The sequence below is a fragment of the Rattus norvegicus genome, chromosome 17 (genome assembly GCF_036323735.1).
Source record: "Rattus norvegicus strain BN/NHsdMcwi chromosome 17, GRCr8, whole genome shotgun sequence".
Taxonomy (NCBI): domain Eukaryota; kingdom Metazoa; phylum Chordata; class Mammalia; order Rodentia; family Muridae; genus Rattus; species Rattus norvegicus.
The window spans coordinates 73,195,001-73,221,368 of record NC_086035.1 but is presented as its reverse complement, the minus strand read 5'-3'; the positions used below and the strand labels follow the sequence as shown (position 1 = coordinate 73,221,368).

Genomic DNA, 26,368 nt, shown 5'->3' with positions numbered 1-26,368 from the left:
CCTACTCCCCGTCCTTTAGATAGCAGGGAGAGAGCTTCAAAACTCTACCCTCATGCTCACACTTAGCAAAGTCTTCGAGCCACCCCTTCAGAGTTCCCAGCAGAATTTAGGGGCATCGACCGTGTCAAGATTTTGACTGATGGAAGCAGCTTTTAAATGAGGCAACATTGTTCTCAGATTTCACAATATTCTTGGCTTTAAAAAAAAAAAGATGTATGTGTTCACAGTTTCAAGCATGTATACCATACTCTCATCGTAGTCTCTCCATCTCGCATCCCCACCTCCTGCTGAAACCCTTCTTTTTCCCAACCTGACTTTAGAGCTTTGTTAAAACGTATGCTATTCACCTTCTTGCCAATAGACTTTTGACTACTGGATTCAGGTCAACTCAAAATTGCCTACCTGACCCATAGAAATCACCTCTGGCCTCCTGAGCTTTGACTTGGCCCCACAGGCACTAGAGATGGAGAAGCAAAGGGTCTGAGCTGTGAGGACTTGGCATGAGGCTGTTTGAAATGTCTCACCCCCTCCCAACTCTCCCTATACTGTTTTGACTTTCAAACAGTCCCCCAAACTGAGAAGCTTAATTAGAGAGAAGGGAACCTCTAAGTTATAGCCTCATTCCCTTTTGCGTTGGAAGTTAAAGCTGTTGACATTTTTTGAGAAGCAGGCAGTTGTCCGACTGGAGACCGGTATAGCGTCGTATGTTCATAAGGGTTGAATCAAATCTATCCTTAAAATGTTACGTATGATTTCCTTGGATGCCTTAACATCTGACTTCATCTTTTGCTGTCAGGGTTCTTGAGATTAAATTTTCAGTCCCCTATGGTAGTGCCTGACATTGGAATGGACACTTGGGAAGTTTTGTCTTATAAATCAAGGAAGAAATAGCTTTGTAAGTTTTTAAGTTTACTGCTTTTCTGATAATGGAGAGGTAGAAGTCAGACTTAATAATTATACATTTTGGCTTTAGAAGACAACCATTCAAAAGGAAAAGAAAAGAAAAGGAAAGGAAAAATCTAGATTAAGGGGGCTGGAGAGATGGCTCAGTGGTTAAGAGCACCAACTGCTCTTCCAGAGGTCCTGAGTTCAAATCCCAGCAACCACATGGTGGCTCACAACCACCTATAATGGAATCCGATGCCCTCTTCTGGTGTGTCAGAAGACAGCTACAGTGTACTCATATACAAAATAAATAAATAAATCTTTACAAGAATGTCTTTCCTTTAAAAAAAAAATCTAGATTAAGTCTCCCTTTGCTAGGGCTGCTAGGTGAGACTTTGATGCCTATGCACACTTGAATTGTGGGTAAACCACATGTGTTGCCATGCAACATTCTGGACAGGCTAAAAGCTATCGGCGACTTGTCTAAAATTTAAATGGAAGAGGACATCCTGTATTTTGATTTTCTAAATCCAGCAAGTATCCATTACTAAAGGGCACCATTGTGACTCACCACCAAGCCCCCAGTTTGACACTCTCCCCTGGACCCAGCTGCCTTTCAGCAGTGGGAAGGCCATAGCCCTGCTTGACCTTGGTGAAATTTCTGAACGGTTGCCAGGAAAACAAGCCATTGTTGCGTGAAGTTTTTCAGTGTTGTTTAGCTCAGAAGTGACTCAGGTGTGAATCATTTGGCTCCAGATTGATTGGTTTTGTTTTGCTTCTTTATATTGGCACAGAAGCCTGTGCTACTGTCTTTGTTGTGACTATAATTTGATCAAGGCCATCTATGAACAATGTACTTAGATATGAGTGTGTCACCCAAGCCCGGCCTTCTCTCTTTAGCTGGATATTGGGGCAGGGGGACAGCCTGGATTTCCTTCTGGACCCGGATTTTGGGCCCTCCATTTCTTTGATTCTCCTAGTACGTGACGTGCATGTCACTGTGTGAATGAGACCACCAGTCCCAATTGTGGCTAAAATTAGAGCAGTGTCTGCTATATCCACCCTCACACACTCATGGGCAGCCTCTTCGGTTCTCTTGGAAGGTTGTTTTGTCTACCTGCCCAGCCACCCGTGGCTGTGACAATACCTTCCTCTTAAGTGTTTGACGTGTATGTACTTCTCCACATTTAAATATGGAGTGCTGAGACTCAAGAATATATTATCTGAGGGGGGAAGAAACTAGAAGTAATGAAGAAAAGCAAACCTGTTAGGAAATTTGAGCAAACACCCCTTAACTATAAAAAAAAGAACAGATATCTTTGATTTGTCGTCTTTTCATTATTCTCTGCTTTAAGATGGTATTGTATTTATACAGTGCTCTCTCCAAAAGGGGGAGGGAACCCCATACCAAACCCACACCAACTGCGTTCGTTAGTTTTCACTAATTGCTGAACCCAAGCCAGCGTAAGGAGTGAAGGACTTATGGAGGGGGGCTACTGTTCAAGGGGACACATTTCATTGTGCTGTGGCAGGCGTGGAAATGGGGGTGTGACGCAGCTGACCCCCTCACACTTGGACCAGAAGCAAAGAGCAGATGCTCCACTCACCTCGTCCTTTGTGTTCAGTCTGAGACTCCCGCTCATTGGATGGTACCACCCACACTCAGGATAGCTCTTCTCTCTGTTAGCTCGTTATGGGTAAGGTCGCACAGGCATGCCCAGAAGTTTGTCTCCTAGGTAAGTCTACATGCAGTGAAGTTGACAATCCATAGTAACCATCACATCAAACAGGTGAGAAAAATCCTTTCCAAAAAAAAAAACCACCACCACCACCACCACCACCACCACCACCACCACCACCACCACCACCAACAGAAAACCAAAACCAACCAACCAACCTAACAAACAAAAAACCCAAAACAAGAAACAAAAGGAACCCTTATTCAATGAGAAATTGTAAAAACTAACCAATTTCTTCCCGTTGCCTTTGCTCTATTAATTTTTTTAATTTCAGTGCTGATCTGCACGATTTTTGTTTTTATTGGTGCCATCAAATTGCAGATGCCCAATTAGTCACAACATTTTTTCCCTAAGATTGATTTATTTATGTCATGTATGTGAATACACTGTTGCTGTCTTCTGACACACCAGAAGAGGGCATCGGATCCCATCACAGGTGGCTGTGAGCCACCATGTGGTTGCTGGGAATTGAACTCAGGACCTCTGGAAGAGCAGTCAGTGCTCTTAACCTCTGAGTCATCTCTCCAGCCCTCAGTCACAACATTTTTGACTATTGTAAATTTATCAAAGGGTCTTCTTGGTTCCAGGTGAGGAATTTTTATAAACACATCCAGACCATCTCATCTCTTTTCAAGGGAAATGAACAGGCAGTGTTTGTTTGGAAATCCTTTTGTAAAAGCCCCCAGGTACTGGCAGCTTTGGGGTTGACAGCAGCCAAACCCAACAGCCACAGGAAACAGAATCTACGAAAACCCCTGCTCATCAGCCCATAGGACTGTAGCTTCCAGCCAGTTTCCATGGGTATGGCCCATCAGCTCCTACACACTTTCACCTTTAGATACTTTATGCAGGAATTTGTAGCCCCCCTCACCTCCCAGTGTTTGCAGATGTCTAAAAGAATGTCCAGCTGTCAATAACACCCACAGTCTAGCATAAGGCCATGACCATAAGTCTGTGTGTTCTGAACCTTGCTCTTTTTATACATAATATACATCATGCTTACAGATGGAATGTATGTGCTTTACAAGATAGAATCAAATAGATGAATGTGTAATAGCGTTCCTAAGTACCTATTTCCTTAGTGGAAGTTATGCATCCTCACAAAGAAGTATACGTACATTGCTATGAAAATTCTGCACATCCTTTTGGGGGCTCTCTGGCAGCAGTTAATGTCACTGTATTTTATAAAAATTATTCTTTATGTATTATACACTTAAATTCCAGCTCAAGTCATAAAGACATGCCGGACCTTTCTAAATTACTGTTTTTACCAAATGCACAGTGGTGTAGAGAAAACTGTGATTCCAGATGAACACTAGCTGCTATCAAAGGATAGGGTTGTTTTTTCTTCTTTTTAACTTGTCTTTTTAAATTGGACAGAGAGCAGGACATGACTCCAAAAGAGAGGGGATTGTGATGGTTAAGCTTCATCACCAGCTTGACCGGATTTAGAATCACCCGAGAGACACAGCCCTGAGTTGTCTGTGATGCTTCTTAAGGAGTCCTTCTGAGAACAGAAAGCTAAGCCTGAGTGTGTACAGCACCGTCCAGCGGGCTGGGGTTCTTGAAATCAGAAGGAGAAAAGCAAAAAGCAAGCTGATGCAGTATGACCAGCTGTTTTTCCCTCCTTTGCTTGGAATCTTCCGCTGTGATGGACTGTGAACCTCATACTGTAAGCCAAAACAAAACCTTCCCTCCGTGAGTTACTTTTGTCAGGCACTTTGTCACAGTTAATAGAATACTAATGACTGTGTGAACTATCACTTTTTTTTTCGGAGCTGGGGACCGAATCCAGGGCCTTGCGCTTGCTTGGCAAGCACTCTACCACTGAGCTAAATCCCCAACCCCCTGAACTATCACTTATTGAACAACTGTTATACACCAGGCACCATGATCAGTATCTTCCTTATGTGATCTCATACCATCAGCCTAGCCATGATGCTGGGATGGTGGTGTTCCAGTTGCCCACGTGTAGAACTGAAATGTTGAGTCAATTATGCTTAGTCTCTGAAACACTTGAGCTGGCTTTCCTTGCCAGCAAATGTCAACATCTGTCAAACTTTTGGGGGAGACTTTGAACATTTAAGGAATTTATACATCACCTGTGTAATTTCTAGATACTGTACTTACTTCTTTAAGATTTATTTTATTTTATTTTATTTATATGAGTATGCTGTAGCTGTCAGACATGCCAGAAGAGGGCATCTGATCCCAGTATAGATGGTTGTGAGCCACCTTGTGGTTGCTGGGAATTGACCTCTGGATGAACAGTCAGTGCTCTTAACCTCTGAGCCATCTCACCAGTCCGATACTGTACTTATTTATGGAAGCTTTAATACTGAGGGGATAATCTCTTCATCTAGAATACTGTCCTACATCAAATAAATAGCTCAGTTACTTGGATAAAGCTCCCAAGGAGAACTACATGAGTTCCGTGGGCAATACTGTTTTTCCTTGTGAAATCTGAGATTTGCATAGGAGGACAGCCTTGTGGGAAGGCCGGTGGCCTGAGAGAAGAAGTCCGTGGAGAGCAGCTAGTAAATTTTCCTAAGGAGTGACAAGATAAAGTGTCCACCATTGGAGTAGCTGCCACAGGTCACTCTACCCCTTCATCAAGTGGACAGAAAACAAGGGGGAGGAAAATAAGCAAGTCCTCTTGTTAGACAAGTATGACAGTGGCTTACTTCTTCTGGGCAGCTTGTAAACTCTTCCTTTGCAGCATTCCTTGTCTTTAGGACATGGCGAAGGGCACTGCGAACACACACTGTGCTCATGGAGTACTGTGTGACAGTCAGCAATATGAGCCCTAGTCCAGAACATAGTATAGGGTAGTATTACTTTGCTTTGGATTTAGATGAGTAACCAGAAGTCTTTATTAATGGAATTATCAAATTTGTCCTTCTTCTAATAAATGGGATATTTTATTTTCCCTTTTCTTGTGTGTGTGTGTGTGTGTGTGTGTGTGTGTGTGTGTGTGTGTGTGTGTAGATATGTACACCTGGGTCATACCTGTGCATGTGAAGGCCATAGGCCTCTACTCTTATGGTGTATGCTTTTTTTTTTTTAAAGACAGAATTTCTCATTGAAACTGGAACTCGCTGATTGACTAGATTGGTTGGGCAGAGAGCCCTGGAATCCCCCAGTCTCCACTTCTCAGCACTGAAATCCCAGGCACTGGTTACTAAGTCCATCTTCTTACACGGGAGCCGAGGATCTGTACTCAGGTCTTCACACTTGTGCATATCATCTCTTTAGCCCAGAACATTCTAAGGATATGTGGGTGGCAGGTTAGGTCCAAGTGTGGGAGAGCTTGGCATGGTAGCTTGACAAACTTTTTGATCCTTGGAACCCAAGGTCGAAGGAGACACCCGATGACCTTTTCATGCATGCCATGGTACACCTGTGCACTCATATATAATAATAACTTTTAAAAGATGTTGCTCTTTAGTCGGTCCCAATAGTAGTAGGAACTCTCCCAGGTCAATTTTGCCCTGTGGCACTTAGTGGGTAGAAGCCAGCATCAGGAATTAAGCTTCTCAGTGAAGAACCAAACAGAGAATCCACCCACTCTTTGGGCATATGAAACAAGCCCATTTATAAGAAATTCATGAATTTTCATAATGAACGGACAAACACCAGAGGTCAACAGGCAACAAAACTTGTACACATCCTTTCTTGTGGTCTGTATCAAAAAGCCCAGTCAGATGAATCATGAAGGAAGAAATAATGCTTTTTAAATCCCTGGGACTTTCATTTTGTTATGAGTGTATTAAGTTGAGCCACTTGTTAAGAAAAAAACGAATTTTTATGAGAGAGACTTGGAACAAGATAGAGTGGGTCAATGGTGGTAGTTTAAAAAGATTGTATTGATTGTTGCAGAATGCTGGGATAGGTGCACTTACATACCACAAAGGTCACGACTATATTCTGCATGTAGGTTATGGGGTCAGGGTGAAAGGCATTTCTTATTTGCCACCATCAGACACCGTATCACCTACAGGACTCGTTAAAGTTCCCTTTAGAGCTTCTGGGAAGGGGCTGAGAGTTGACATTTCTAGGACGTTCCAAGGTGTTGCCGATGATGCTCTTCTAAGACTCAGTTGTGCTTTAAAGCATCTGACAGGTGACCCTTCCAGGGTGTGCTTGGGCACGCCTAACAAAATGAGGGGTGACAGCGGCTTGTGCCACCAGAACAACTTTCTTTGATTTAACTGACGTGGCATTGCAAGTGCTTTCCAGTAACTCTATCCCCGGCCTTAATTCTGCCAACTGGAACATCTCTGGATACCCCTAAACCCCATATAAGTGGCTACTACTACTACTACTACTACTACTACTACTACTACTACTATCCTCCTCCTCCTCCTATTACTGCTGCTGCTGCTACTACTACTACTATCCTCCTCCTCCTCCTATTACTGCTGCTGCTGCTACTATTACTACTACTACTACTACTACTACTACTACTACTACTACTACTACTCTCCTCCTCCTCCTCCTCCTATTACTGCTGCTGCTGCTACTACTACTACTACTACTACTACTACTACTACTACTACTACTACACACACACACAAACACACAGACACACACACATATACACACAAACACACAGACACACACACATATACACACAAACTCTCTCTCTCTCTCACACACACACACACACACAAACACACAGACACACACACATATACACACAAACTCTCTCTCTCTCTCTCTCTCTCTCACACACACACACACACACACACACACACACACACACAGTCCAAGGAGCAGAACAGAGTGGGGTTCCCTTGTCAAAGTAGATTTTCATGTTCCATGCCGCGGTGCGCCTGTTTAATGCGTTCTGCTCCCAGCTCCCGAGCTCAAATAAATAAAATAGAATAAAGTGCATATAACTTATGTGTAAGCCTTGCTGAGTTATACACACATAGACATTCGTACATTTTACACTATGTACACACATTTTGCTACATCAGACATAGGGCACATCCCTTTCAAACTCAGTACACCCATTGTCCACACAGCATAAGCCACTTCCCTCCAAAGATTCTTTCGTATTGTTTCCCAGTTAGGACCTTTCCTCCCAAAGGATCACCCGCCCTACTCCCGGTTGCCTCTGGATGAGTTGTGCTTGACTTTGAACTCTATGTAAGTGAAGAATGAAGCATATGCTCTCCATGCTTTGCCGTTGAGCCTTAATATGACTGCTAGCATTACCGGTAGACTGTCCATCGGGCGTCCTACATTTTGATAATCGTATGCCATCCTAAGTGTGACGTGTCTATAATACCCTATCAAATTCCTCCTTCTACTTTGAAAACGTTAACGTTTGATAAATGACAAACCTGGTGTGATGTTTTCCACAAACTAAAATGGTGATAGGTAAGGCATGTCACTAGGTCTTTCCAAGAGCATGACATTGGCACTATTATTAGTGTAGTTAAGATAGCTTGGGGGCCTATGCAAGGGCTCACATCTAGCACAGTGGATCAGGACCTGAAGACAAGTTCTTCCGGCTCAGTGTGATGGTCAATACTGTCAACTTGACAGCCTCTAGAATCACCCAGGAGACGAACCTCTGTATGTCTGTGAGGGATTATCTAGATTAGGATTATTGAGGTGTAAAAGATGGTCCCAACTATGGGTGGCAGTGTCCATGGCATGGAGTCCTGGATGGAATAAGAAGAACAAAGAAACCTAAATGTGGCGTTCATCTCTCTGCTTTCTGACCTTGGTTACAGCGTAACCAGCTTCCACTCCATTACGGTCTTTCATCCGCTCAGACTATGGGCCAAAATAAACCCTTTCGTTCTTGAGAAATTAACCAAAGTTCTTAGGAGATACGAGGAGGAAGTCAAACCTCCAGTAGAATGAAGTTTAACATCCTGTGTCTATGCAAAATTTCCTTCTTTTCGGGGGAAAAGTTTTTGATTTCAGTTCTTTGCTGTTTGTTTATCATGTACAGGTGACGAGGGTCCTCCTCCTTCTACTATCATCAACCACAACGAAACATTCGCCAAAGTTGTTTTTAAGCCTACCGTGGTGCAACAAGCTAAAATTGCCCAGAATGGGATTTTGGGAGATTTCATCATTCAGTATGATGTCAAGAGAGAGCAGAATATCGGCGATATCCAGGTAATGTCTCCCATGATGCTACCCTGGTGGAGCTCCAGTCTTTCTGCTCCATTCAGAACTACAGATTCTAATACTTACCTAAAGCGAAAGATCTTTCCAGTTCTTAGGAAAACTATTTAAACCCAAAATATGTCTTCAAAGAGCCCACTGATGCTCCCCTTCTGGCTGCCGAGGGTACCTATTTCGTGCTTCAGTAACCCGGATGGCAAATGAAATCTGTAATATAATTTTCCCTGTGGTGTTTTAGATGAGGTTAGAATTTTAGCACTTCTTCGACTTTAATTAGAAGAGGCTGTTCCGTGGCTTACTTCCCTTCAGGTTGTATGGCTCCAGAGACAAGGTGGGAATATTAAACTGAGCAAATGTGTGCAGAGAATGCAGACAACCTTGATACCTTGCCACGTGAGATGCTTAGTGAAAATAGATAGTGCAAGAAGCAGGATTCTCAGGAAGCAAGGGCAGAGGAAGATGCATAATTAGAGCAGATGGTTTGTCATGGTCTAGGTATCCATACACCCATGTATACATTTTATATTAGTTTTAAGGTGATGCAGATTGAACCCAGGGCAAGCCACTGAGCTACACCCCCATTCCATGACGAATACATTTAAAATAGATGATTCTGCTTCATTGTGTTAACAACTAATTCTCTTGGAGGGATCAGGACTGTAGATAGCTTTGTTCTGGGTGTGGAATGTAGCCCTGGACGGTTTCCTGCCATCAAAGACTGTCCTAGGAATTCCCTTCCTTTTCTTCTGAGTGCTACATCAGTTACTTTATTCTTCCTCCACCAGGTTCTAGATGGTTACTTCGTGCACTACTTTGCTCCTAAAAACCTCCCTCCTTTACCTAAGAACGTGGTCTTCGTGCTCGACATCAGTGCCTCCATGGTGGGAGCGAAACTCCAGCAGGTGAGTCAGCTGCCTGCTCAGTGATCGCTCAGGCTGTGGCCCGAGACGGTGTTCTGCCTTGTGAGCGACACTCGGTAGGAGGCAAGGTTCTGTTTTACCACCGAGCTGTTCCTTCCTATGGGCAGCCATAAGCTGACTCATGTAAGCCATTGATAGAAACTGGAGATTTAAGAGAGCGAACGGTCCGCTAGAGAAACACCTGGGCAGAGAGGATAGCATGAGTGACAGAGAGAGGGCACACTGAGAGGGCCACTCAGCAGTACAGTTGGCTGTAGTGACACACTTTGGAATACAAATACTTAGGAGACTGAGGCAGAAGGAGCACAAGTTTGAGGGCTAGCCTGTGGTACATGGCAAGTTTCAGGCTCCTGGACTGCATAGTGACACCTGGTTCAAAACAATGGAAAACTAAACAAAACAGAAAGAAATAAACCAAAACCAGTACCATATTAGCAAAAATTGTGCCCAGTGAGGATTCCTTTGTGAGTCATGGAATGGAAAGAACCCTTAGACATCCCTTTGGCATGTTCTCAGAACAAAGAATTCAGGTCTCAATAATTCAGTAGTTCTCACAAAGTCTACTTCTCTCTCAACACACACAACTCCAAGTTCAGAGGGGTTGTTAGAGGACATTTAAATTGTCTGCTGACTTGCATTGTTGCTGTTGAAGTTAGTAAAATGTTAACTTTTGTTCTCTTTTTGGTAATTATTTATTGGTGTCTGATTTTGTGATTTTTTTCCTTTGGTTTAGCTTTCTGTAGCTTTAGAATGATGGCTACTTAAATATTCTTCCTGAGAGGTTTTCCTTTCGTATTCTATGACATTGGGGATTCTCGGATAGTAGAATTCGCTTTCACTGTCAGTTGGTCAGGATCTAGACTCACGTGGGAAGGGAGCTGCAGTCAGGGTTCCTCTGGGTGAAGTTGCCCTGTGGTGGTATGTCTAGGGGATCTTTATTATGTTAACTGGGGTGAGAAGACTCCCTACCCACTGTGGGCAGCATCATTCCCTAGGGGATCTTTATTATGTTAACTGGGGTGAGAAGACTCCCTACCCACTGTGGGCAGCATCATTCCCTAGGGGATCTTTATTATGTTAACTGGGGTGAGAAGACTCCCTACCCACTGTGGGCAGCATCATTCCCTAGGGGATCTTTATTATGTTAACTGGGGTGAGAAGACTCCCTACCCACTGTGGGCAGCATCATTCCCTAGGGGATCTTTATTATGTTAACTGGGGTGAGAAGACTCCCTACCCACTGTGGGCAGCATCATTCCCTAGGGGATCTTTATTATGTTAACTGGGGTGAGAAGACTCCCTACCCACTGTGGGCAGCATCATTCCCTAGGGGATCTTTATTATGTTAACTGGGGTGAGAAGACTCCCTACCCACTGTGGGCAGCATCATTCCCTAGGGGATCTTTATTATGTTAACTGGGGTGAGAAGACTCCCTACCCACTGTGGGCAGCATCATTCCCTAGGGGATCTTTATTATGTTAACTGGGGTGAGAAGACTCCCTACCCACTGTGGGCAGCATCATTCCCTAGGGGATTTTGAATTAAGACTGAAGAAAGGTAGCTGAGCACTCATGGGCATTCATTCATCCCTAGAAATACTAAATTGATTTATAACAATAAAACTGTTCCACGTGCACCAAGGGGCTAAGTAAAGATAATCAGTGAGCCACATTGGGGGAAAAATAGGTTCCTTATTAACTAGTTTTATAGCCGAGGGCAAGTCTTTAAGAATAAAAGAGATGAATGTAATTACAAAGAATAAAAACAATTACTTCAGGTAGAAGAAAAATTCAAACTTGTGCTACAAATTAAAAAACAAAAATAACAAATGAGTGGGAAGCTGTGTGCAGGACAAAGATAACTTTGTCACCCGTAAACAGTGAGTTTTCCCAGACCAATAAGGAGCAAACATGCGTAAGAAAGGGATCAAGGGATATGAGACAGTCCGTGAGAAACACAACGTCACCGAGGTTCTGAAAAGGGGAAGCAACCATGTTAACAATGGAAGAAAAGCTATTGACAGGAATCATAGAGTGCTTGAAGCTTAACATTCATGAAGTTCTGGTTCAGTCTCCATCATGGCATAAATGGAATGTAGGGTGCACGCCTGTGACCTCAGTTCTCAGGAGGTGGAAGATCAGAAACTCAAGGTCATCCTTGACTCCATAGGAGGTTCAGTGACAGCCTGGGAAACATGAGAGCTTATTGGGAAACAAAAACAAACACATGAACGGAAACAACATAGGAAGAAATAGTAGTCTTATTGCCATGGTTTTAAACTCCAAATCTTATCAATTATATATAAAGATGCTTTGACTAATATGCAGTTCCAGTATTAGTATTTGCAAGTGCAATTTTTGCATTATTTCTCGATAAAGTATTAAGAAGTAGCAACGTGGGAAAAGGCTCAGGCAGTCTGCTGTCGCCACCCCATTCAGACCAGGATCATTCATTCACTGGGGCTGGAACTGCTCAAAGGGCTCGTCTCTGGGCACCTGAGTGACTCCAAGACCAGCCTGTTTCAGGACTTCCACTTCTGACAAGATGGTGATCAAGGATATTCTTACCGATAAGAAGGGTTGCTGGCCACATGCAAACCCAGCACTTTAGGCAGAGTGAGGCTGGGGGTGTTGTGAGTTTAAGGCCAGCCAGGGTTACAGAACACGAAAATAAAAAGAAATAAAAGAAGAAACGAGAAAGAAATCTTGATAAATAACCTCTAGGAAAGGAGAATCCTGCCCAAACTGTACAGAGAAGACAGACAAACAGATGTTAAACTAAGCAAGGCTCTCTTGAATTATTATTATTTAATAATAAAACAAGCACATCCCTGTCTTATGGGTGTACAGACCCCTGTGTGCATGTGCTTTGGGGGGGGGAGGTGACTTTGGTTCCTTAATCATTCCACACCTGATTATTTTTGATAATCTCGTTGAACTCGGTGTTCCTCGATTGCCCAGACTGGCTACCTAGGATCCTTCTGTCCCTGCCTCCCCAGGGGTGGGATTTCATACACATGCTGCTGTGCACAGATTTTAGAATGGCTCTGGGGATGAAATTTAAGTTCCTGTACTTGCATGGTAAGCACTTTACAGGAGGCACTACCTCTCCAGCCACTCGAAGACCTCTTGGAAACGTAACAGCACACATGTTCAACACGGTATTTACTATCTGTAATGTGCATGAATTATTACATGCTTAGCCTTCACAGCAATTTCACTACCATCCCATCTTCACTGACGGAAAACTGACAGTTTGACCAGGTAAAAAACCTGGCAAGTAAGTGGAAGGTTCGGGCTTCGGTTTGCAGGTCTGTCCTGAAGCCCAAGGACCAAATGTGAAATTGTCACACCACTATGCAAGCAACAGTTTGGAGCTGAGAGGGGTTGACACAAGGTCAATGCTACTTCTTGGCTTAAGATTTAACTGAGAAGGCTGCTCTCCGGAAGGCACGAGTCTCCTAGCTTTGCGCAAGAGCAATTCAGTGACTGGTGAGAGACCATCGCTCCTCTTTCTTCTGTCATTTCTGGACATTAAAATCCCATTCCTTTCTAGTCACTGTACCTTTGGCATGCACGCTACTGTCTTCTAAGCAGCATCATGGCCTCGTTCCAGGAGAACCACCCCAGAACAGCCCAACACATGTCTGAGCAATTTGCAAGGCCCCTGGCTGCCTTGAGTGGTTTTGCAAACTCCTATCTCAGGGACCCGTAGTTTCTCCAAGGCCACAGCACTAAGTGAAGAACTCAGTTGGTTCACGGTACAGTCGCATAGGCGACACTGTAACTGGTGAAAAACAGCAATTGTCCCAAGCACAAGGCTTTCAGAGTGTTGTCGACAGGCTTGCCAAAATGAGACATTTGTCATGGGTCCACTTGGATCTTCTTATGAATCATTCTCCATTCGTTTGGCTTCTCAAAACTTGGACGGGCTCGAGCAATTTTACTGTTCTCATCATAGGGTTAGGAGTCTAGTTGGTATTTAATGATTACTCAAGAGCTGGAGATAAGGCTCAGTTGATGTAGGTGGTGGCCATGTAGCCTGATAACCTATAACCCACAAGAGTTGACCTCTGACCTCTACACATGCACCACGTGTAACTGAGGATTCATGCACACACACACACACACACACACGCATACACACACACACGCACAATTGGTTCATAAAGAACCATAAAGATTAAGGTAAAGAGATGGCTATGCCAATAAAGTGTGTGACATTCAATAATGTTCCCAACATCCATGTAAAAGCAGCTGGGAACAGTGGCACTCACGTATGTTATCAGCGCTGAAGACGTGTTGAGGTTTGGTATTTTGCTATGTGTTATAATGCTAGACACTGGTCCCCAAGGCCTGGTTTCCCCAAGGGATGAGAGAATCTGCACAGAGACACAAGTGACCTTGTAACCTTGCCCCCCAAGTTATCCTTGATTGGTAGACAAAGTGGCCTACAGCCTGTGGCTGGGCAGAAGAAAGAGAGGTGAGGTTTCTGGTTCCTTGAGATCAGAGGCAGGAGACCATGAGGAGGGAGAAAAATGTGGAGAGAGGAGAGATGCCTCGGGGTAGGTGAATTATGAAAGCAAGGCCATGAGGACTGGCCAATCGGAGTTAAGAGCAGGCCAGATGGACCATAGCAAGTTATAACTCAGGATTATTAATGGGGAACCAGACATAATAACATAGAGTATATATAATAATATATAACATAATGTCTGCCTAGCTCTGGTACATGAAGGGCTTACTATAAATATAAAAGTTGTGTGTCATTTAACGGGGAATTGAATGATCAAAGGTGGGGTGGAAACACCAATTCAAGATTAAGGAATTGCCACAGCATGGAGGCAGAGACAGGAGGATCTATGGTAATTGACAAGACGGTCTGGCAGGACTGGGGGCCTCCCAGTTCAGGAAGAGGCTGTCTCAAAAGAAAAAGAGGAAGGTTGGGAACGAATGAAGAATACGTGAGCTGCTGACCTCTGCCCTCCATGCCCATGTGAGAACACACATGAGCACATATGCAAGCAGACACACTGTCCCCACACAAACAGCAAAGTTCATTTGATCTGAAAACAAATGCATGCTCCCTAGGGGCCTTGTCTGTACCCAGGAGCTCCTAAACTTTCATGCATCCAGAATTTTCTGGTTCTTTTCTTAATCCAGTGGGAATGTGCATCTGGATGCTAAGATTTCCCCACTTTGGGAGCAGGGATGGCTTCTCCCACCAGCTGCTGGCACATACTTGGCTGTTTGTCTCCCATGTGGTTTGCAGATGGATATGTTGAGAGATGGTTCTGGCGTTGGGTCAGAAAGACTTCTGCTTCCCAATCAACACTTACAAATAAACCTCAACGAAGTGGGAGCTGACAGGGATGACAGGAAGAGAGGCAATGTGACCTGGGTACTTGCCTTTCTTCTGCCAATTGACTTACACAACCAAGGCACGGATTTCTGCACACATGCCTGTCTCAGGGAATGTTAGTGATGACAGTATGGCTACTAAGTACATTATTTGGGCTGGCAAGATGGCTCTGTGGGTGAAGGAACTTGGTGTCGTGCCTGACGAACTGAGTTCAATTCCTGAGACCTACCCGGAGGGAGAGAATTGACTCCTGAGAGCTGTCCTCTGATTCCTTACCCACCCCTACACACACACACACACACACACACACACACACACACACACACACACACACACACTCACAAATAAATAAATGTAAAAGTTTTCAAAAAATACATTAATACATTGTTTTCTTGGCCAAAGCCTATACTTTTATTCTTATTTGTATACTATCATTATTATTATTATTATCATCATCATTATTATTACCTTTTATCTTAGTGCATCTCTCTCTCACTCACACAGACACAAAGAGAGAGAGACAGACAGACAGACAGAAAGACAGACAAAGAGACAGAGAGAGAGAAAAAGAGACAGGCAGACAGACAGACAAAGAGACAGAGAGAGAAAAAGAGAGAAAGACAGAGAAAGAGACAGAGAGGGAGAGAGAGAGAGACAGACAGACAGACAAAGAGACAGAGAGAGACAGAGAGAAAAAAGAGAGAGACAGGCAGACAGACAGACAAAGAGACAGAGAGAGAAAAAGAGAGACAGAGAGAGAGAGAGAGAGAGAGAGAGAGAGAGTGATCAAGTGCACTGCAATTGGGCATGCGTGGAAATCAGAGCAGGACCTTGATTGTTGGCCCGTCCCTTCTGCTTTGTGAGAGACACGGTTGCTAATTGTTCCCCCACCGCATGACCAGGCTAGCTGACCTTGAGCTTCTGGAGATTCTCTTGTTTGTATCTCACATGTCACCATGAGAACACTGGTGTTACAGCGGCTCACTACTTCATCTGGCTTTTATGGGCTCTGAACTCAGTTCCTCACCCTCCTGCCATGAGCGCCTTACCCACTGGGCCATCTCTTCAGCTCTCTAATCAGTATGACTGGATCGATTGCTTTTCCCTTCATCACAAGGCTCTAGGATCTCTTACCCAGCTGTTTCTCACCTTGGGGTAACGCTGACATTTGTTCCACACTCTGTATCACTCACTCTGGACCAGCCCTGGGCTCCCAGGGAACTTGCGAAGACGGTTGTCTGCCATTGTCTCATTAACTTGGTAGCCGGGACAGAGCGTGAAGAACATGCCCAGCCTCCGGTCTGCCGTTCCCACCTTGGAATGACAGCTGGGGGGACTTGGCTCTAGTACACTGTATTATAGATTAAGTTTCTTCCATGGTGTTCTAAATCTACCTCCCAGGAGCTAGTTGAATGCTTTCTGATGTTACCTCCCAGGTGAGGAATCTGAGAGTTCCACAGACCTGGGGGCATCTTGGTTCTAAGTATTATAGAATGTATTCCCAGACTTCTCATAAGAACATTAGATTTACATTGTATTTTTTTTTTGCTATGACCACAAACTAGTTTTTAACTTTTTATTGACTCTTTCTGAGTTTTATATATCCTGTAGCCTAACCCCACTCATCTCCCCACCCCTCCCAATAGAAAATAAAAACAAGAATTAAAGAAAAATAAGCAAAACAAAGGAAAAGAAAGCATAGAAAACATCTCGCTGGGGCAGCCCTAGTGTGTCCCAGTGTGCCCCATAGTCTCGCTTTTGTCCACACATCTTATTTCCAAATGTTCATTGCAATGAGGTATTGGTCTGGTCTGAGGCCTCTGGCTTTTGCTAAACCATTAATAATGAATCCTCGCTGGGATTCCTCTCGGATATCCTGTTGTTGCTTTGTGTCATGGAGATCCTGCAGCTTTGGATCTTCAAGACTGGATCTTTCACGTGCTCCAGCAATTCATAGACGAGGTAGATTTTGGAGCGGGACAACTCAAAGTCCTGAGTGGTAGGTCGGTTGGTCAGTCCCCCAGCTCTCCTGCACCCGTGCCAGCAGGGCGAGCTCTCCAGCTCTCCAGGGCTAGCTCAAGCAAAGCTGCTGCTGACAAGGGGCAGGGTCATTCCCCAGCTCTCCTGTGTTGCCCCTTAGTGGAGGTGTGAGGCCTGCTTTCTCAAGTTCTGCAAATGGTGGAAAGTGGGGCCAGCTCTCTGGACTGTGACAGGCAGTGAGGAGTGGGGCCTGCCCTGCACAGTCCTCGGACACCGACACAGTCCCAGGTGGCAGCACATACCAGGGATGTCCACATGGGCTTTAGTAATAACGTGAGCCACGGACATCAGCAGACTTCTGCTGCTGCCTGGAGTGGCAGCGGGGGCTGGGAGTTGACCATGGCCTCAGGTGGCAGGGTAGACTACTTAACAGGCTCCGCCTCTCCATCCGTGAGTCCCCAGTTCCCCCTCTCTTCATATGCCTCAAACTGCTTCTCTTTCTCTTGCATCTGTCCACCACAGTGTAGTGGCTCCCGCTGCGGGTGGGCCACAGGGTAACAGGCCTCTGGGTGGCCTCTACCCGTGATGTAGGTGTGACCCTTCCTTTGTGTTTTCTTCTTCTTACTTTGTGTTTTTAAAGGTACATTGAATACTACTGGGTGATTGATTCTCTTTGAAATATACTTTTAAATATACACACTATATACACTATACACTTTTAAATACACTTTCTATATATATGAGTACACTGTTGCTGTCTTAGGACACAACAGAAGAGGGCTTTGGATCCCATTACAGATGGTCGTGAGCCACCATGTGGTTGCCAGGAATTGAACTCAGGACCTCTGGAAGAGCAGTCAGTGCTCTTAACCACTGAGCCATCACTCCAGCACCCTTAAATACACTTTTTAAAAGTATACTTTTATGTACCTATGTATGTGTGAAATTTGTACACACATATGAATGCAGGTGATTATATACATGTGCGCGTGGAGACCAGAGGTCAATGCTAGACGGTCTTTTTCATTCATTTCCCATTATACTTTCTGAGGTAGTCTTCTTCACAGAGCCTGGTATTAGCCATTAGCCTGGCCTGGATGGACAGCGAGCTCAGGTGCTCCTCCCTCCTGTTTCTGTCTCCCAGCCTGAAGGGCAGGCATGCACAGCTCTACCAGGCTTTTTTATGCGAGCGTTAGGGATATGAACTAAAGTCCTCATGTCTGCGGGGCAAGCACATACTGACTGAATGAACCATTTCCCCGGCACCCCTTTGTATACACCTCACCGTTTAATCGTTTGACAATCCAATGAAGAAATAGATATTGTCACCTCCTTTCTATCTAGGATATGGTTATTGGCAGGAACATGACATCGGTAGTCTGAAATACACAAAGTCAATATTCAAATTGATCCCAAGGGCTGGAGAGATGGCTCAGCCGTTAAAGGCTAGGCTCACAACCAAATTGATCCCAAGCCTACTGCTAAACTCCCCAAGCTAACATCAGTGAGGAACCCCCTTTGGTCCATCAGTCCCCACCCACTCTTGTTAACCCGAATTGTAATGGAGAAAACTGTGCAGTGCAGGTGAACGGACACAGAGATCGCCTCCCCTAGGCTCCAGTCAGCAGCTGGGTGCCGTGAGAAACCAACGAAGTGACTCCGCTTTGGTTCGTGGAGTGACTAAGTGACTTACTCTTACTGAACATGAAGCACGCCTTGGGTGTCCACTGGACTGCAGGTTTCTTTCACTTCCGTGATTTGCTTGGATGGGTTGAACCTGAGCGTGAAGAGCTCAGAGGTGCCAAGCGAGGACACGGGCGTGAAGCCCAGTAATGTCTGAAACGTCTATCGCACGCTTTGCCTGAACCGGTGAGCCTGTCCCATTTCGAAAGGGAAGATTCTAGAGGATGCCAGGGTATAAATGATGTGGCTTTTAAGTGACGGGGATCAAGGGAGGTCGTGTGCAACGGTCTGACAACTGGGAGGGGTGAGACGGACGCGAGCCGTGGAATGAGAAGGACCTTACCAGACTTGCGGTGTGCGCTGTGCTCGGGAGGACGAAGCTTCCAGGATAGACCGGGACTCTCAGAAAGAAGGTGTGCTGCAAACACACCCAATGACAGTATGCCTAAAATCCGGGAGGGACTAGAAGGCATATTCTAGGTGGCATCACACAAAGGAAAATTTGTATAAAGTACTGGGTGTCCTGAGTGTCTGTTTAGATATTAGCACTGTAAGCATCCCCATTTCGGTTTTTTTTTTTTTCTGGTTTCTGGAGATTTGTGATCCCCCTAGAAAGGAGTAAATAGAAATCTTCAGGGCTGGAGAGATGGCTCAGCGGTTAAGAGCACTGACTGCTCTCCCAGGGGTCCCGAGTTCAATTCCCAGCAACCACATGGTGGCTCACAGCCATCTGTAATGAGATCAGATGCCCTCTTCTGGTGTGTCTGAAGACAGCGACAGTGTACTCATAAAATAAATAAATTTAAAAAAAAAAAAAGAAATCCTCAGGCAGGTTATTGCCATCGTAACTTTTAAAAGCGATATATTTTTGTGTTATTTGCATGAGCGTTTGCCTGAATTGTGTACAGGTGTGCCTCACATGCATGCAAAGAGACCAGAAGAGGAAGTTAGTCTCCAGGAACTGAGTCACAGATGTCTGTGAGGGTAGCGTGAGTGCTGGGAACCAAACTTACACCTTCTGCAGCAACAGCCAGCTCTCTTAACCTCTGAGCCGTGTCCGCATCCCCAGAAACCACGGTAACTACTTACCACAGCTGTTCATGCCTGCTTGTTTGTTTATGTGGTGCTGGGGTTCGAACCCAAGACTTCACGCATGCGAGGCAAGCACTGTACCACTGAGCTCTACCTCCAGCCCAGCAACTCGACTATTCTTGTGCCAGAGGAGCCACAGGTAACATGCAAAGAAGTAGAGGTGCCGTGTTCTAAGAAAACTTTTCTCAGCACAGGCTGAGATCTGGGTTCTTCTGTGAGTCCCGGTTTGTTGACCTGTCGTCCAGTGTGATGACTAATCAGCATGCGGCCAGGGTCATCTCATTTTGAGGCTGTTTTTAGATTCCCTTGGCACCAGTGTATGCATGTTTCAGAAATATATTACAAAATAGAGATCTAGTACATGGGGCAGGATACAGAGGACAAGAAAAATGTGTGTGTGTGTGTGTGTGTGTGTGTGTGTCTGTCTGAGCCAAGATATGAAGTAATTAATAGATGAACAGAGGTCAAAATAGTTCCCTTGGGCTGTTCCCAAGCCACAAGGCCTGTAGTTTCAAGGAAAAAATGTTGACGTCATAGATACGTAATTTTTTCAGTTATTCAGTGGGCATGTGGTTGTCTGAAACTGTGTTCACCGTAACACTGAATGGGAGGTCAGAGGACAACATACCGGAGAAGTTTTTCCTCTCTCCTTTTACCACGTGGGTATTAGAACTTAAGTCAACCAGAGAGCAAGCCCGTCCTGCTGACACAGCTAAGACTGAATGACATGGAGCTGCCCGTTTAACACTTTGTTTCCGTGGCACCGAAGATTTACCTAAATGAGGTCATGTTTGGAAATGCAGAGCAACTCTGAACACAGGCCCTGGCTGTCACACAGAGGATGCTTGTGGAGAGGGGCACAGGCATTCTCTCCCCTCAGCCTCTCAGGCTGCAGTTTGTCAGCATCAGAAATCATGGCACCAGCTAGTAATGAAAAAGCCAGGTTTCTCTCTTTCTGCTTCCTGTAAAAAAAGCCTCCCCCTGCTCTCCAGCTGGGATTGGCAAAGGTTTCCTACAAAAGCGCTATAGAGAGGCTGAAAGGAAAACGCTGCAGGTAACAGAGAGATAAACACTGTTAAGCCAGAGAATTAGATGAGATAGCCAGTCTAAAAATGCTTGTCCTGGTGTCAGAAATCTTTGTCAATACGGGGACTTCATGGACTTGGCTGGGTGATTAAAATTACAACCCAGTGAATTCCTCGGATCTGACAGAGTGCAGCCCCCCACCCCCTTCTCTTGTTCCGGACACCCGACTCTCCCCCTGGGGTCTCCATCTTGGCTTTGACCCCAGACTTAGATTCTCCAAGAATGAAACAAACATATGACTGTGTGCTCTCAGCGGAGAGTGAGCATGGGGGCTGCAGAGGTAATGGGGAGTCTTTTCGCACAGGAAGCCAAAAGGAACAGAGAATGATAAGACAAAATCGCGCCACTCAAAGTCCTTGACAACAGAGAGGGAAGCTTTGGTAATTGTACCACAGGGTGGGGACCAGTTCTTAGGGATGAGGTGAGTGTATGTGGTGGGGATGGCGTAACTGAGTTTAGAAGGTTTGTTGGAAGTTACCTAAGTGACTGAGTGAGAATGGAGGAGAAGACCTGTGCAGGCAGATGGGTGGGACTAAGCGATAAGCTTAGTGTTAACTTTCTTTTTTTTTTTTTAAGATTTATTTATTATATATGAGTACACTGTAGCTATCCTCAGACATACCAGAAGAGGGCATCAGATCTCATTATAGATAGTTATGAGCACCATGTGGTTGCTGAGATTTGAACTCGGGACCTCTAGGAAGAGCAGTCAGTGCTCTTAACCACTGAGCCATCTCTCCAGTCCAGTGTTAACTTTCAATGCAACGGAATCTAGAACAATCTGAGAGACGGGACTCTGGGTGTGTCTTCGGGTGATTACTTTGACCACGTGTTAACTGATGTGGGAAGACCCATCTTAATTGTGGGTGGGGCCTTTCCTTGGACAGGGATCCTACGTGAAACAGAAAGTGAACCACGTACTCTGGCATCTGCTTGTGGGTGCTTGATGAGCATCTGCTCCTTGACTCACGTCTCTGCCGCTGTCCCAGCTTCCCCATCGTGAGCTGTGAGACACAATGCACCTTTTCTGTATGAAGCTGCTCTTGTCAGCTTGCTTTAGGCAGCAGCCCGGAAAGTAACTGATCTGTGGAGATGAGAGAACAAGTAGACTCAAGAAAGAGCACCCTGCCAGCATAAGCCACATTGATAGAGGGCATTAGCATTTTGCTGGGGAAGAGGAAGGCCGAGCATTCTCACATTATCCAAAGCCACGATGACATCGATGACATCGTTGTGTAGATAGTGAAAGAATCCTGGGGTTAAGAAAGAGCTGAGTAGCAAATAATAATAATAATAATAATGATAATAATAATGATGATGATGATGATGATGATGATGATGACGATGACGATGACGATGACTGAGGAAAATAAGAAGGAGCTGTCCATGGATGCAGTTTTCTTGGCAGAACAGGATGTGTTTGCTTGCGGAAAAACACAGAGAAATGCTAAAAACAAGAAATTGACGCTCTACAGTTGGAAGGGTTGGGTTTGGGAGTAGGTACTGTGAAAGCTTTCCTGACGCGAACATTCGAACATTCATAAAGAGAGCAGAATCAGAACAAGAGCTCCAGGTGTATCGCTGAGCTGCCAGCAAACAGCACTGAAGAGTCTAACAGACGGCGGCTCACATCTATAATCCTAGCACTTTGGAGGCTGAGGCAGGAGGCTTGCCGTGAGCTGTGTTGTAAGGTGTAGGGAAGTCTTGGAGTGAGATCCTGTTTCAAAACGAGAGAAAGGGAGATGGAAAGGAGGAGAGAAAGAAGGAAGGGTTGCTGAAAAGCCAGTGGAGAGCACCTAGTTCAGTGCTGTTCCTTACAGGGCTCTTAGTCTCCACAGTTCAAGGTTTAAGCATCACTATGGGAACAACAGAGATGGGGAGTTGAGCATGAGGTCCTGCACAGAGTTTGTTCCTTTGAAGGAACACACCTGCCCGTAACATGAAAAATGTCTCCCAGCTAATGTGAGGCCACAAATGGTCATTTGCCTTGTTAGTTCACAGGTCTGCTTGGGATGGGCAAGGGAGACTTCATTCTTGACCATGAGTTTAAAGCAAAATAGACCTGAAGATATTTGGGCTGGTGATCAAACTATGGAGTCAAGTGATCAAGGAACTCTCCGATAACGTCTATAAAGGCCTTCTGAGCCTATGACAGCCCGGAAGTTCTTAGCAGAAGCTTCTGGGAAGACATAAGTAAATCCCTCTTAGGTTGGTCCTCTCATATATCCCTCCCCAGTCTCCTAGAGCCAGATCCTGCACAACAGAAGAGTGAAGGGGGCTGCCGCAGACTTTGAATTATATTCGTGAGTATGGACGCCAGAGGGGGAGTGAGTACTCCGTGATTAAGAATGGCATGCGTTGTATTTCCAACAGACTAAGCAAACAGTGCAAGCCTGGAGATGTGGACTCAGGAAATCTCCTAACAGAAGTAGCTGAAGAATGGGTGAGATTCCTCTAGGGAGTCTAGGCCTTATGAGAGGGGTAAAAGGAAGAGACAAGGTAAGAGGAGGAAAGGGATGTTGTCCATGTGATGAATAATAATCCAGGATGTGTGAAGAGATGTTTTCAGAGATGAAATATAACACAATAATGAAAGCCCTTTCTACCCATTGACAGTAATATTCAGAGCCGGTGACCTAATTCTTGAAATACCTTCCCCGTTGTGTACATCTATCTGACCACGTGCAGTAGAGCAGAAGCCTACTTCTGCATCTCTCATATGGATTGTAGAATGGGACACGATTAATGTTGTCTGTCGTATATAGTGTTGTGTAGACACACTAGAGAGAAGTTTGGGTCTTTCTATAGAGTAGCATATGTTTCTTGAGGCTAAAGAGCAAGGAAGGGGTCCGGGGAGATGGCTCAACTGGTAAAGTGTTTACTGTTCAAGCTTGAGGACCTGAAGTTAGGTCCCCAGCACCCATGTGGAAAGCTCGGTGTGACCAAGCATGGAGAGGTGGAGAGAGGTGGATCACTGGAGCTCACTGGCCAGGCAGCATAGCTGAATTGGAGAGCTTCCGGCTCAGTTTGGGAGCCTGTCTTTAAAAATAAGGCAGAGAGGGATTGAGGAAGACACCTGATGTAGACCTCTGGCCTCCACACACACAAACACGCACACACTTGCATGTGTAGCTGCACATCCATGTGCCCACACTTATGCAGGCATACGAATGTAACACACATGCACACAAAGATCCAGGGATGACAAAATCATGAACCTAAAACATCTGTGTATGACTTCATGACTTCTGAGCAAAGTCTTAGTCTGGCTCAGGCAGATCTGCTTGTGTGAGAGCCAAACTCTGCCTCTTCTCAATGAACATTTGGCATTTGGCATTTGGCATTCTTAACATCCAACACTATTGAACCGGCCCTTAGTCTGAATTGGGATGAAAGGAGAGAAAAGTCGTGTAATCACCAAGCTAGATACTGTGTGTCTTTGATTCTTTGAAATCTCATGTTTGCTTTGATGTGGTTATAATGTCAGAATGAGGGCCAGATACACAAAAATTCAGTCCATTGCACAGTCCCCTTGGGCTATAGCAAATGCTTAACTCCCAGATGTAGGGTCTGACTATCAACTATAAGCCAGCTTCTCATCTGCAAGGCCATGAGAACAGTGTGGACACCCAGCAGGAAAGCCTGGAGAATTGTTACCACTGTATCTCAGCAACAGAATACATGGCTGTACAATGTATTCAATTGATTTGAGCTCACAGTTTCAGGTGGTCTCAGTCCATTATAGAAGGAAAGACATTGTGGAGCTCATGGAGAGCATATGGCCAAAACTTGTTCACATAGCAGCAAATCCGGAAGCCAAAATTCAGGCCAAGGAAGGCCATAACCTTCAGAGGTCAGCCCCCTGTCTCCTACACTCACCTTCCAGGCCCGAGCTCTAAGGGTCTCCATAGCCTTCAAACAATGCCAAACTTGGAACCAAGACATGACACTGCTCATGTTGCTCTTGTGCTCTGTCTGTCTGTCCCTGGTGAAGCCAGCAGGGAGCTATAGAGACTGAGGCATCTGGAATGCTCATAAGAATACTGAGATAGCTTCCTGAAGTTGTGAGACTTAGGGAAATACCCAGAAGAGAATAGAATGTGGCCTGGTGGGCCACGAGAAAAATGAAGTTCTAGCATCCAGATGAAGTGTGAGACCGAGAGTTATTCAACCATTTCCATCTTGTCTACCACCTCAGGTTTCTGTGTGTGGTCTATCTTGATACAATATCTGGAACTCATACCAATGGGTAGCCTGTGCTATTGGTTTCCTATTGTCATGGTTAATCTTCACTGCCCATTTAGACTGGATTCAGAGTCACCTGGGAGTCATCCCTTTGAGCATGTGTGTGAGGATATTTCCAGAAAGGCTTTTCTATAGCTAATAGGCCCATTCTGAATGTGAAATATTTATTCCTTTTTTATTTTATGAGTAGGAGTGAGTTGCCTGTATGAATGTATGTATTTATATGCATGTCTCATGCCCAAGGAGGCCACAAGACCATTCTGAATATAGGTCCCACACACTGAGTAAAGAGAAAGCAAACTGAATATCACCATCTATCTTTGTCTCCTCACCGTGGGCACCGTGTGCCCAGCTGCCACCACAGTTAGAACATCTCTGCTTTCTCTACCACCTCTTTTCTGCCACAGTGGATGACACCCTCAAGTTGTGAGCTTAAAAAAAGTCCTTAGTTTTCCTATGTTAGGCGTTTTGACACAACAAAGAGAAAATAATTAATATTCTTCCCCCGGGCAACAAGGCCAGGGGGCTCTAATCTGTAAGACTTCGGTTTTCCGCCATCCATACATCTGGGCAAACCTTTGCATTGTCTATTCTCAATTCACTCTCCTAGAACAAAAAAGATTAGAAAGAGCAATCAGCAAAACTATTTAATTTCTGTTAACACTTAAGTGGGTTCTATGCCCTCTTCCCTCCAATAAGAAAAGTCTCACTTGTTCAATTCTGTGGTGACTTTAAGAGCATGGGAAAATGGGTGAGACCATTCTCCCTGCCTGGCAGATGAGAGCTCCACTTCCTCTAAATGCTTCTTGAATATACAGTGTAAATCTTTGGTACACTGTGTTTGTGTATTACACAACAGTCCGACAAGTCTACATTGAGTGTGGCTTTTTCTCAACCTCTCTGTGTGCTTCTCATTTATGGTCCCTGCATTCTGTATCCTGAGCATGAGCAGGAAGGCAGAGAAACCAGGAATCACAAGAACTCAAGACCTAAGGGAAAGTTGAATGGGACAAAGGCCAGTTGAAGAGCTAGACATCAAAAATCTGCAGGAGGAAGGAGGCAGGGTTTCACAGACCAAACATGCAGCTTGGCACTATAAACGAAGCATTTAGAATAGACACTAGTACCAGGTGCTCCATCATTCTTGTCCGTAAGCTTGTCAGATAATGGGTGAAAGACATCGGCATCATGGCAAACGTGTGTGTATGTGAGCATGTGTGTGTTTT

At 44.9% G+C, this 26,368-nt stretch overlaps 1 protein-coding gene across 1 annotated transcript in view; it reads left to right on the top strand.

Annotated features, from left to right (window-relative positions):
- Positions 1-26,368, top strand: part of Itih5 (inter-alpha-trypsin inhibitor heavy chain 5) — a 100,045-nt gene that overhangs the window by 40,562 nt on the left and 33,115 nt on the right. Inside the window, exons 6-7 of the mRNA XM_039096454.2 lie at positions 8,596-8,765; positions 9,560-9,676. Of these exons, the coding sequence (XP_038952382.1) occupies positions 8,596-8,765; positions 9,560-9,676 (287 nt within the window). The remainder of the gene's footprint in view (positions 1-8,595; positions 8,766-9,559; positions 9,677-26,368) is intronic.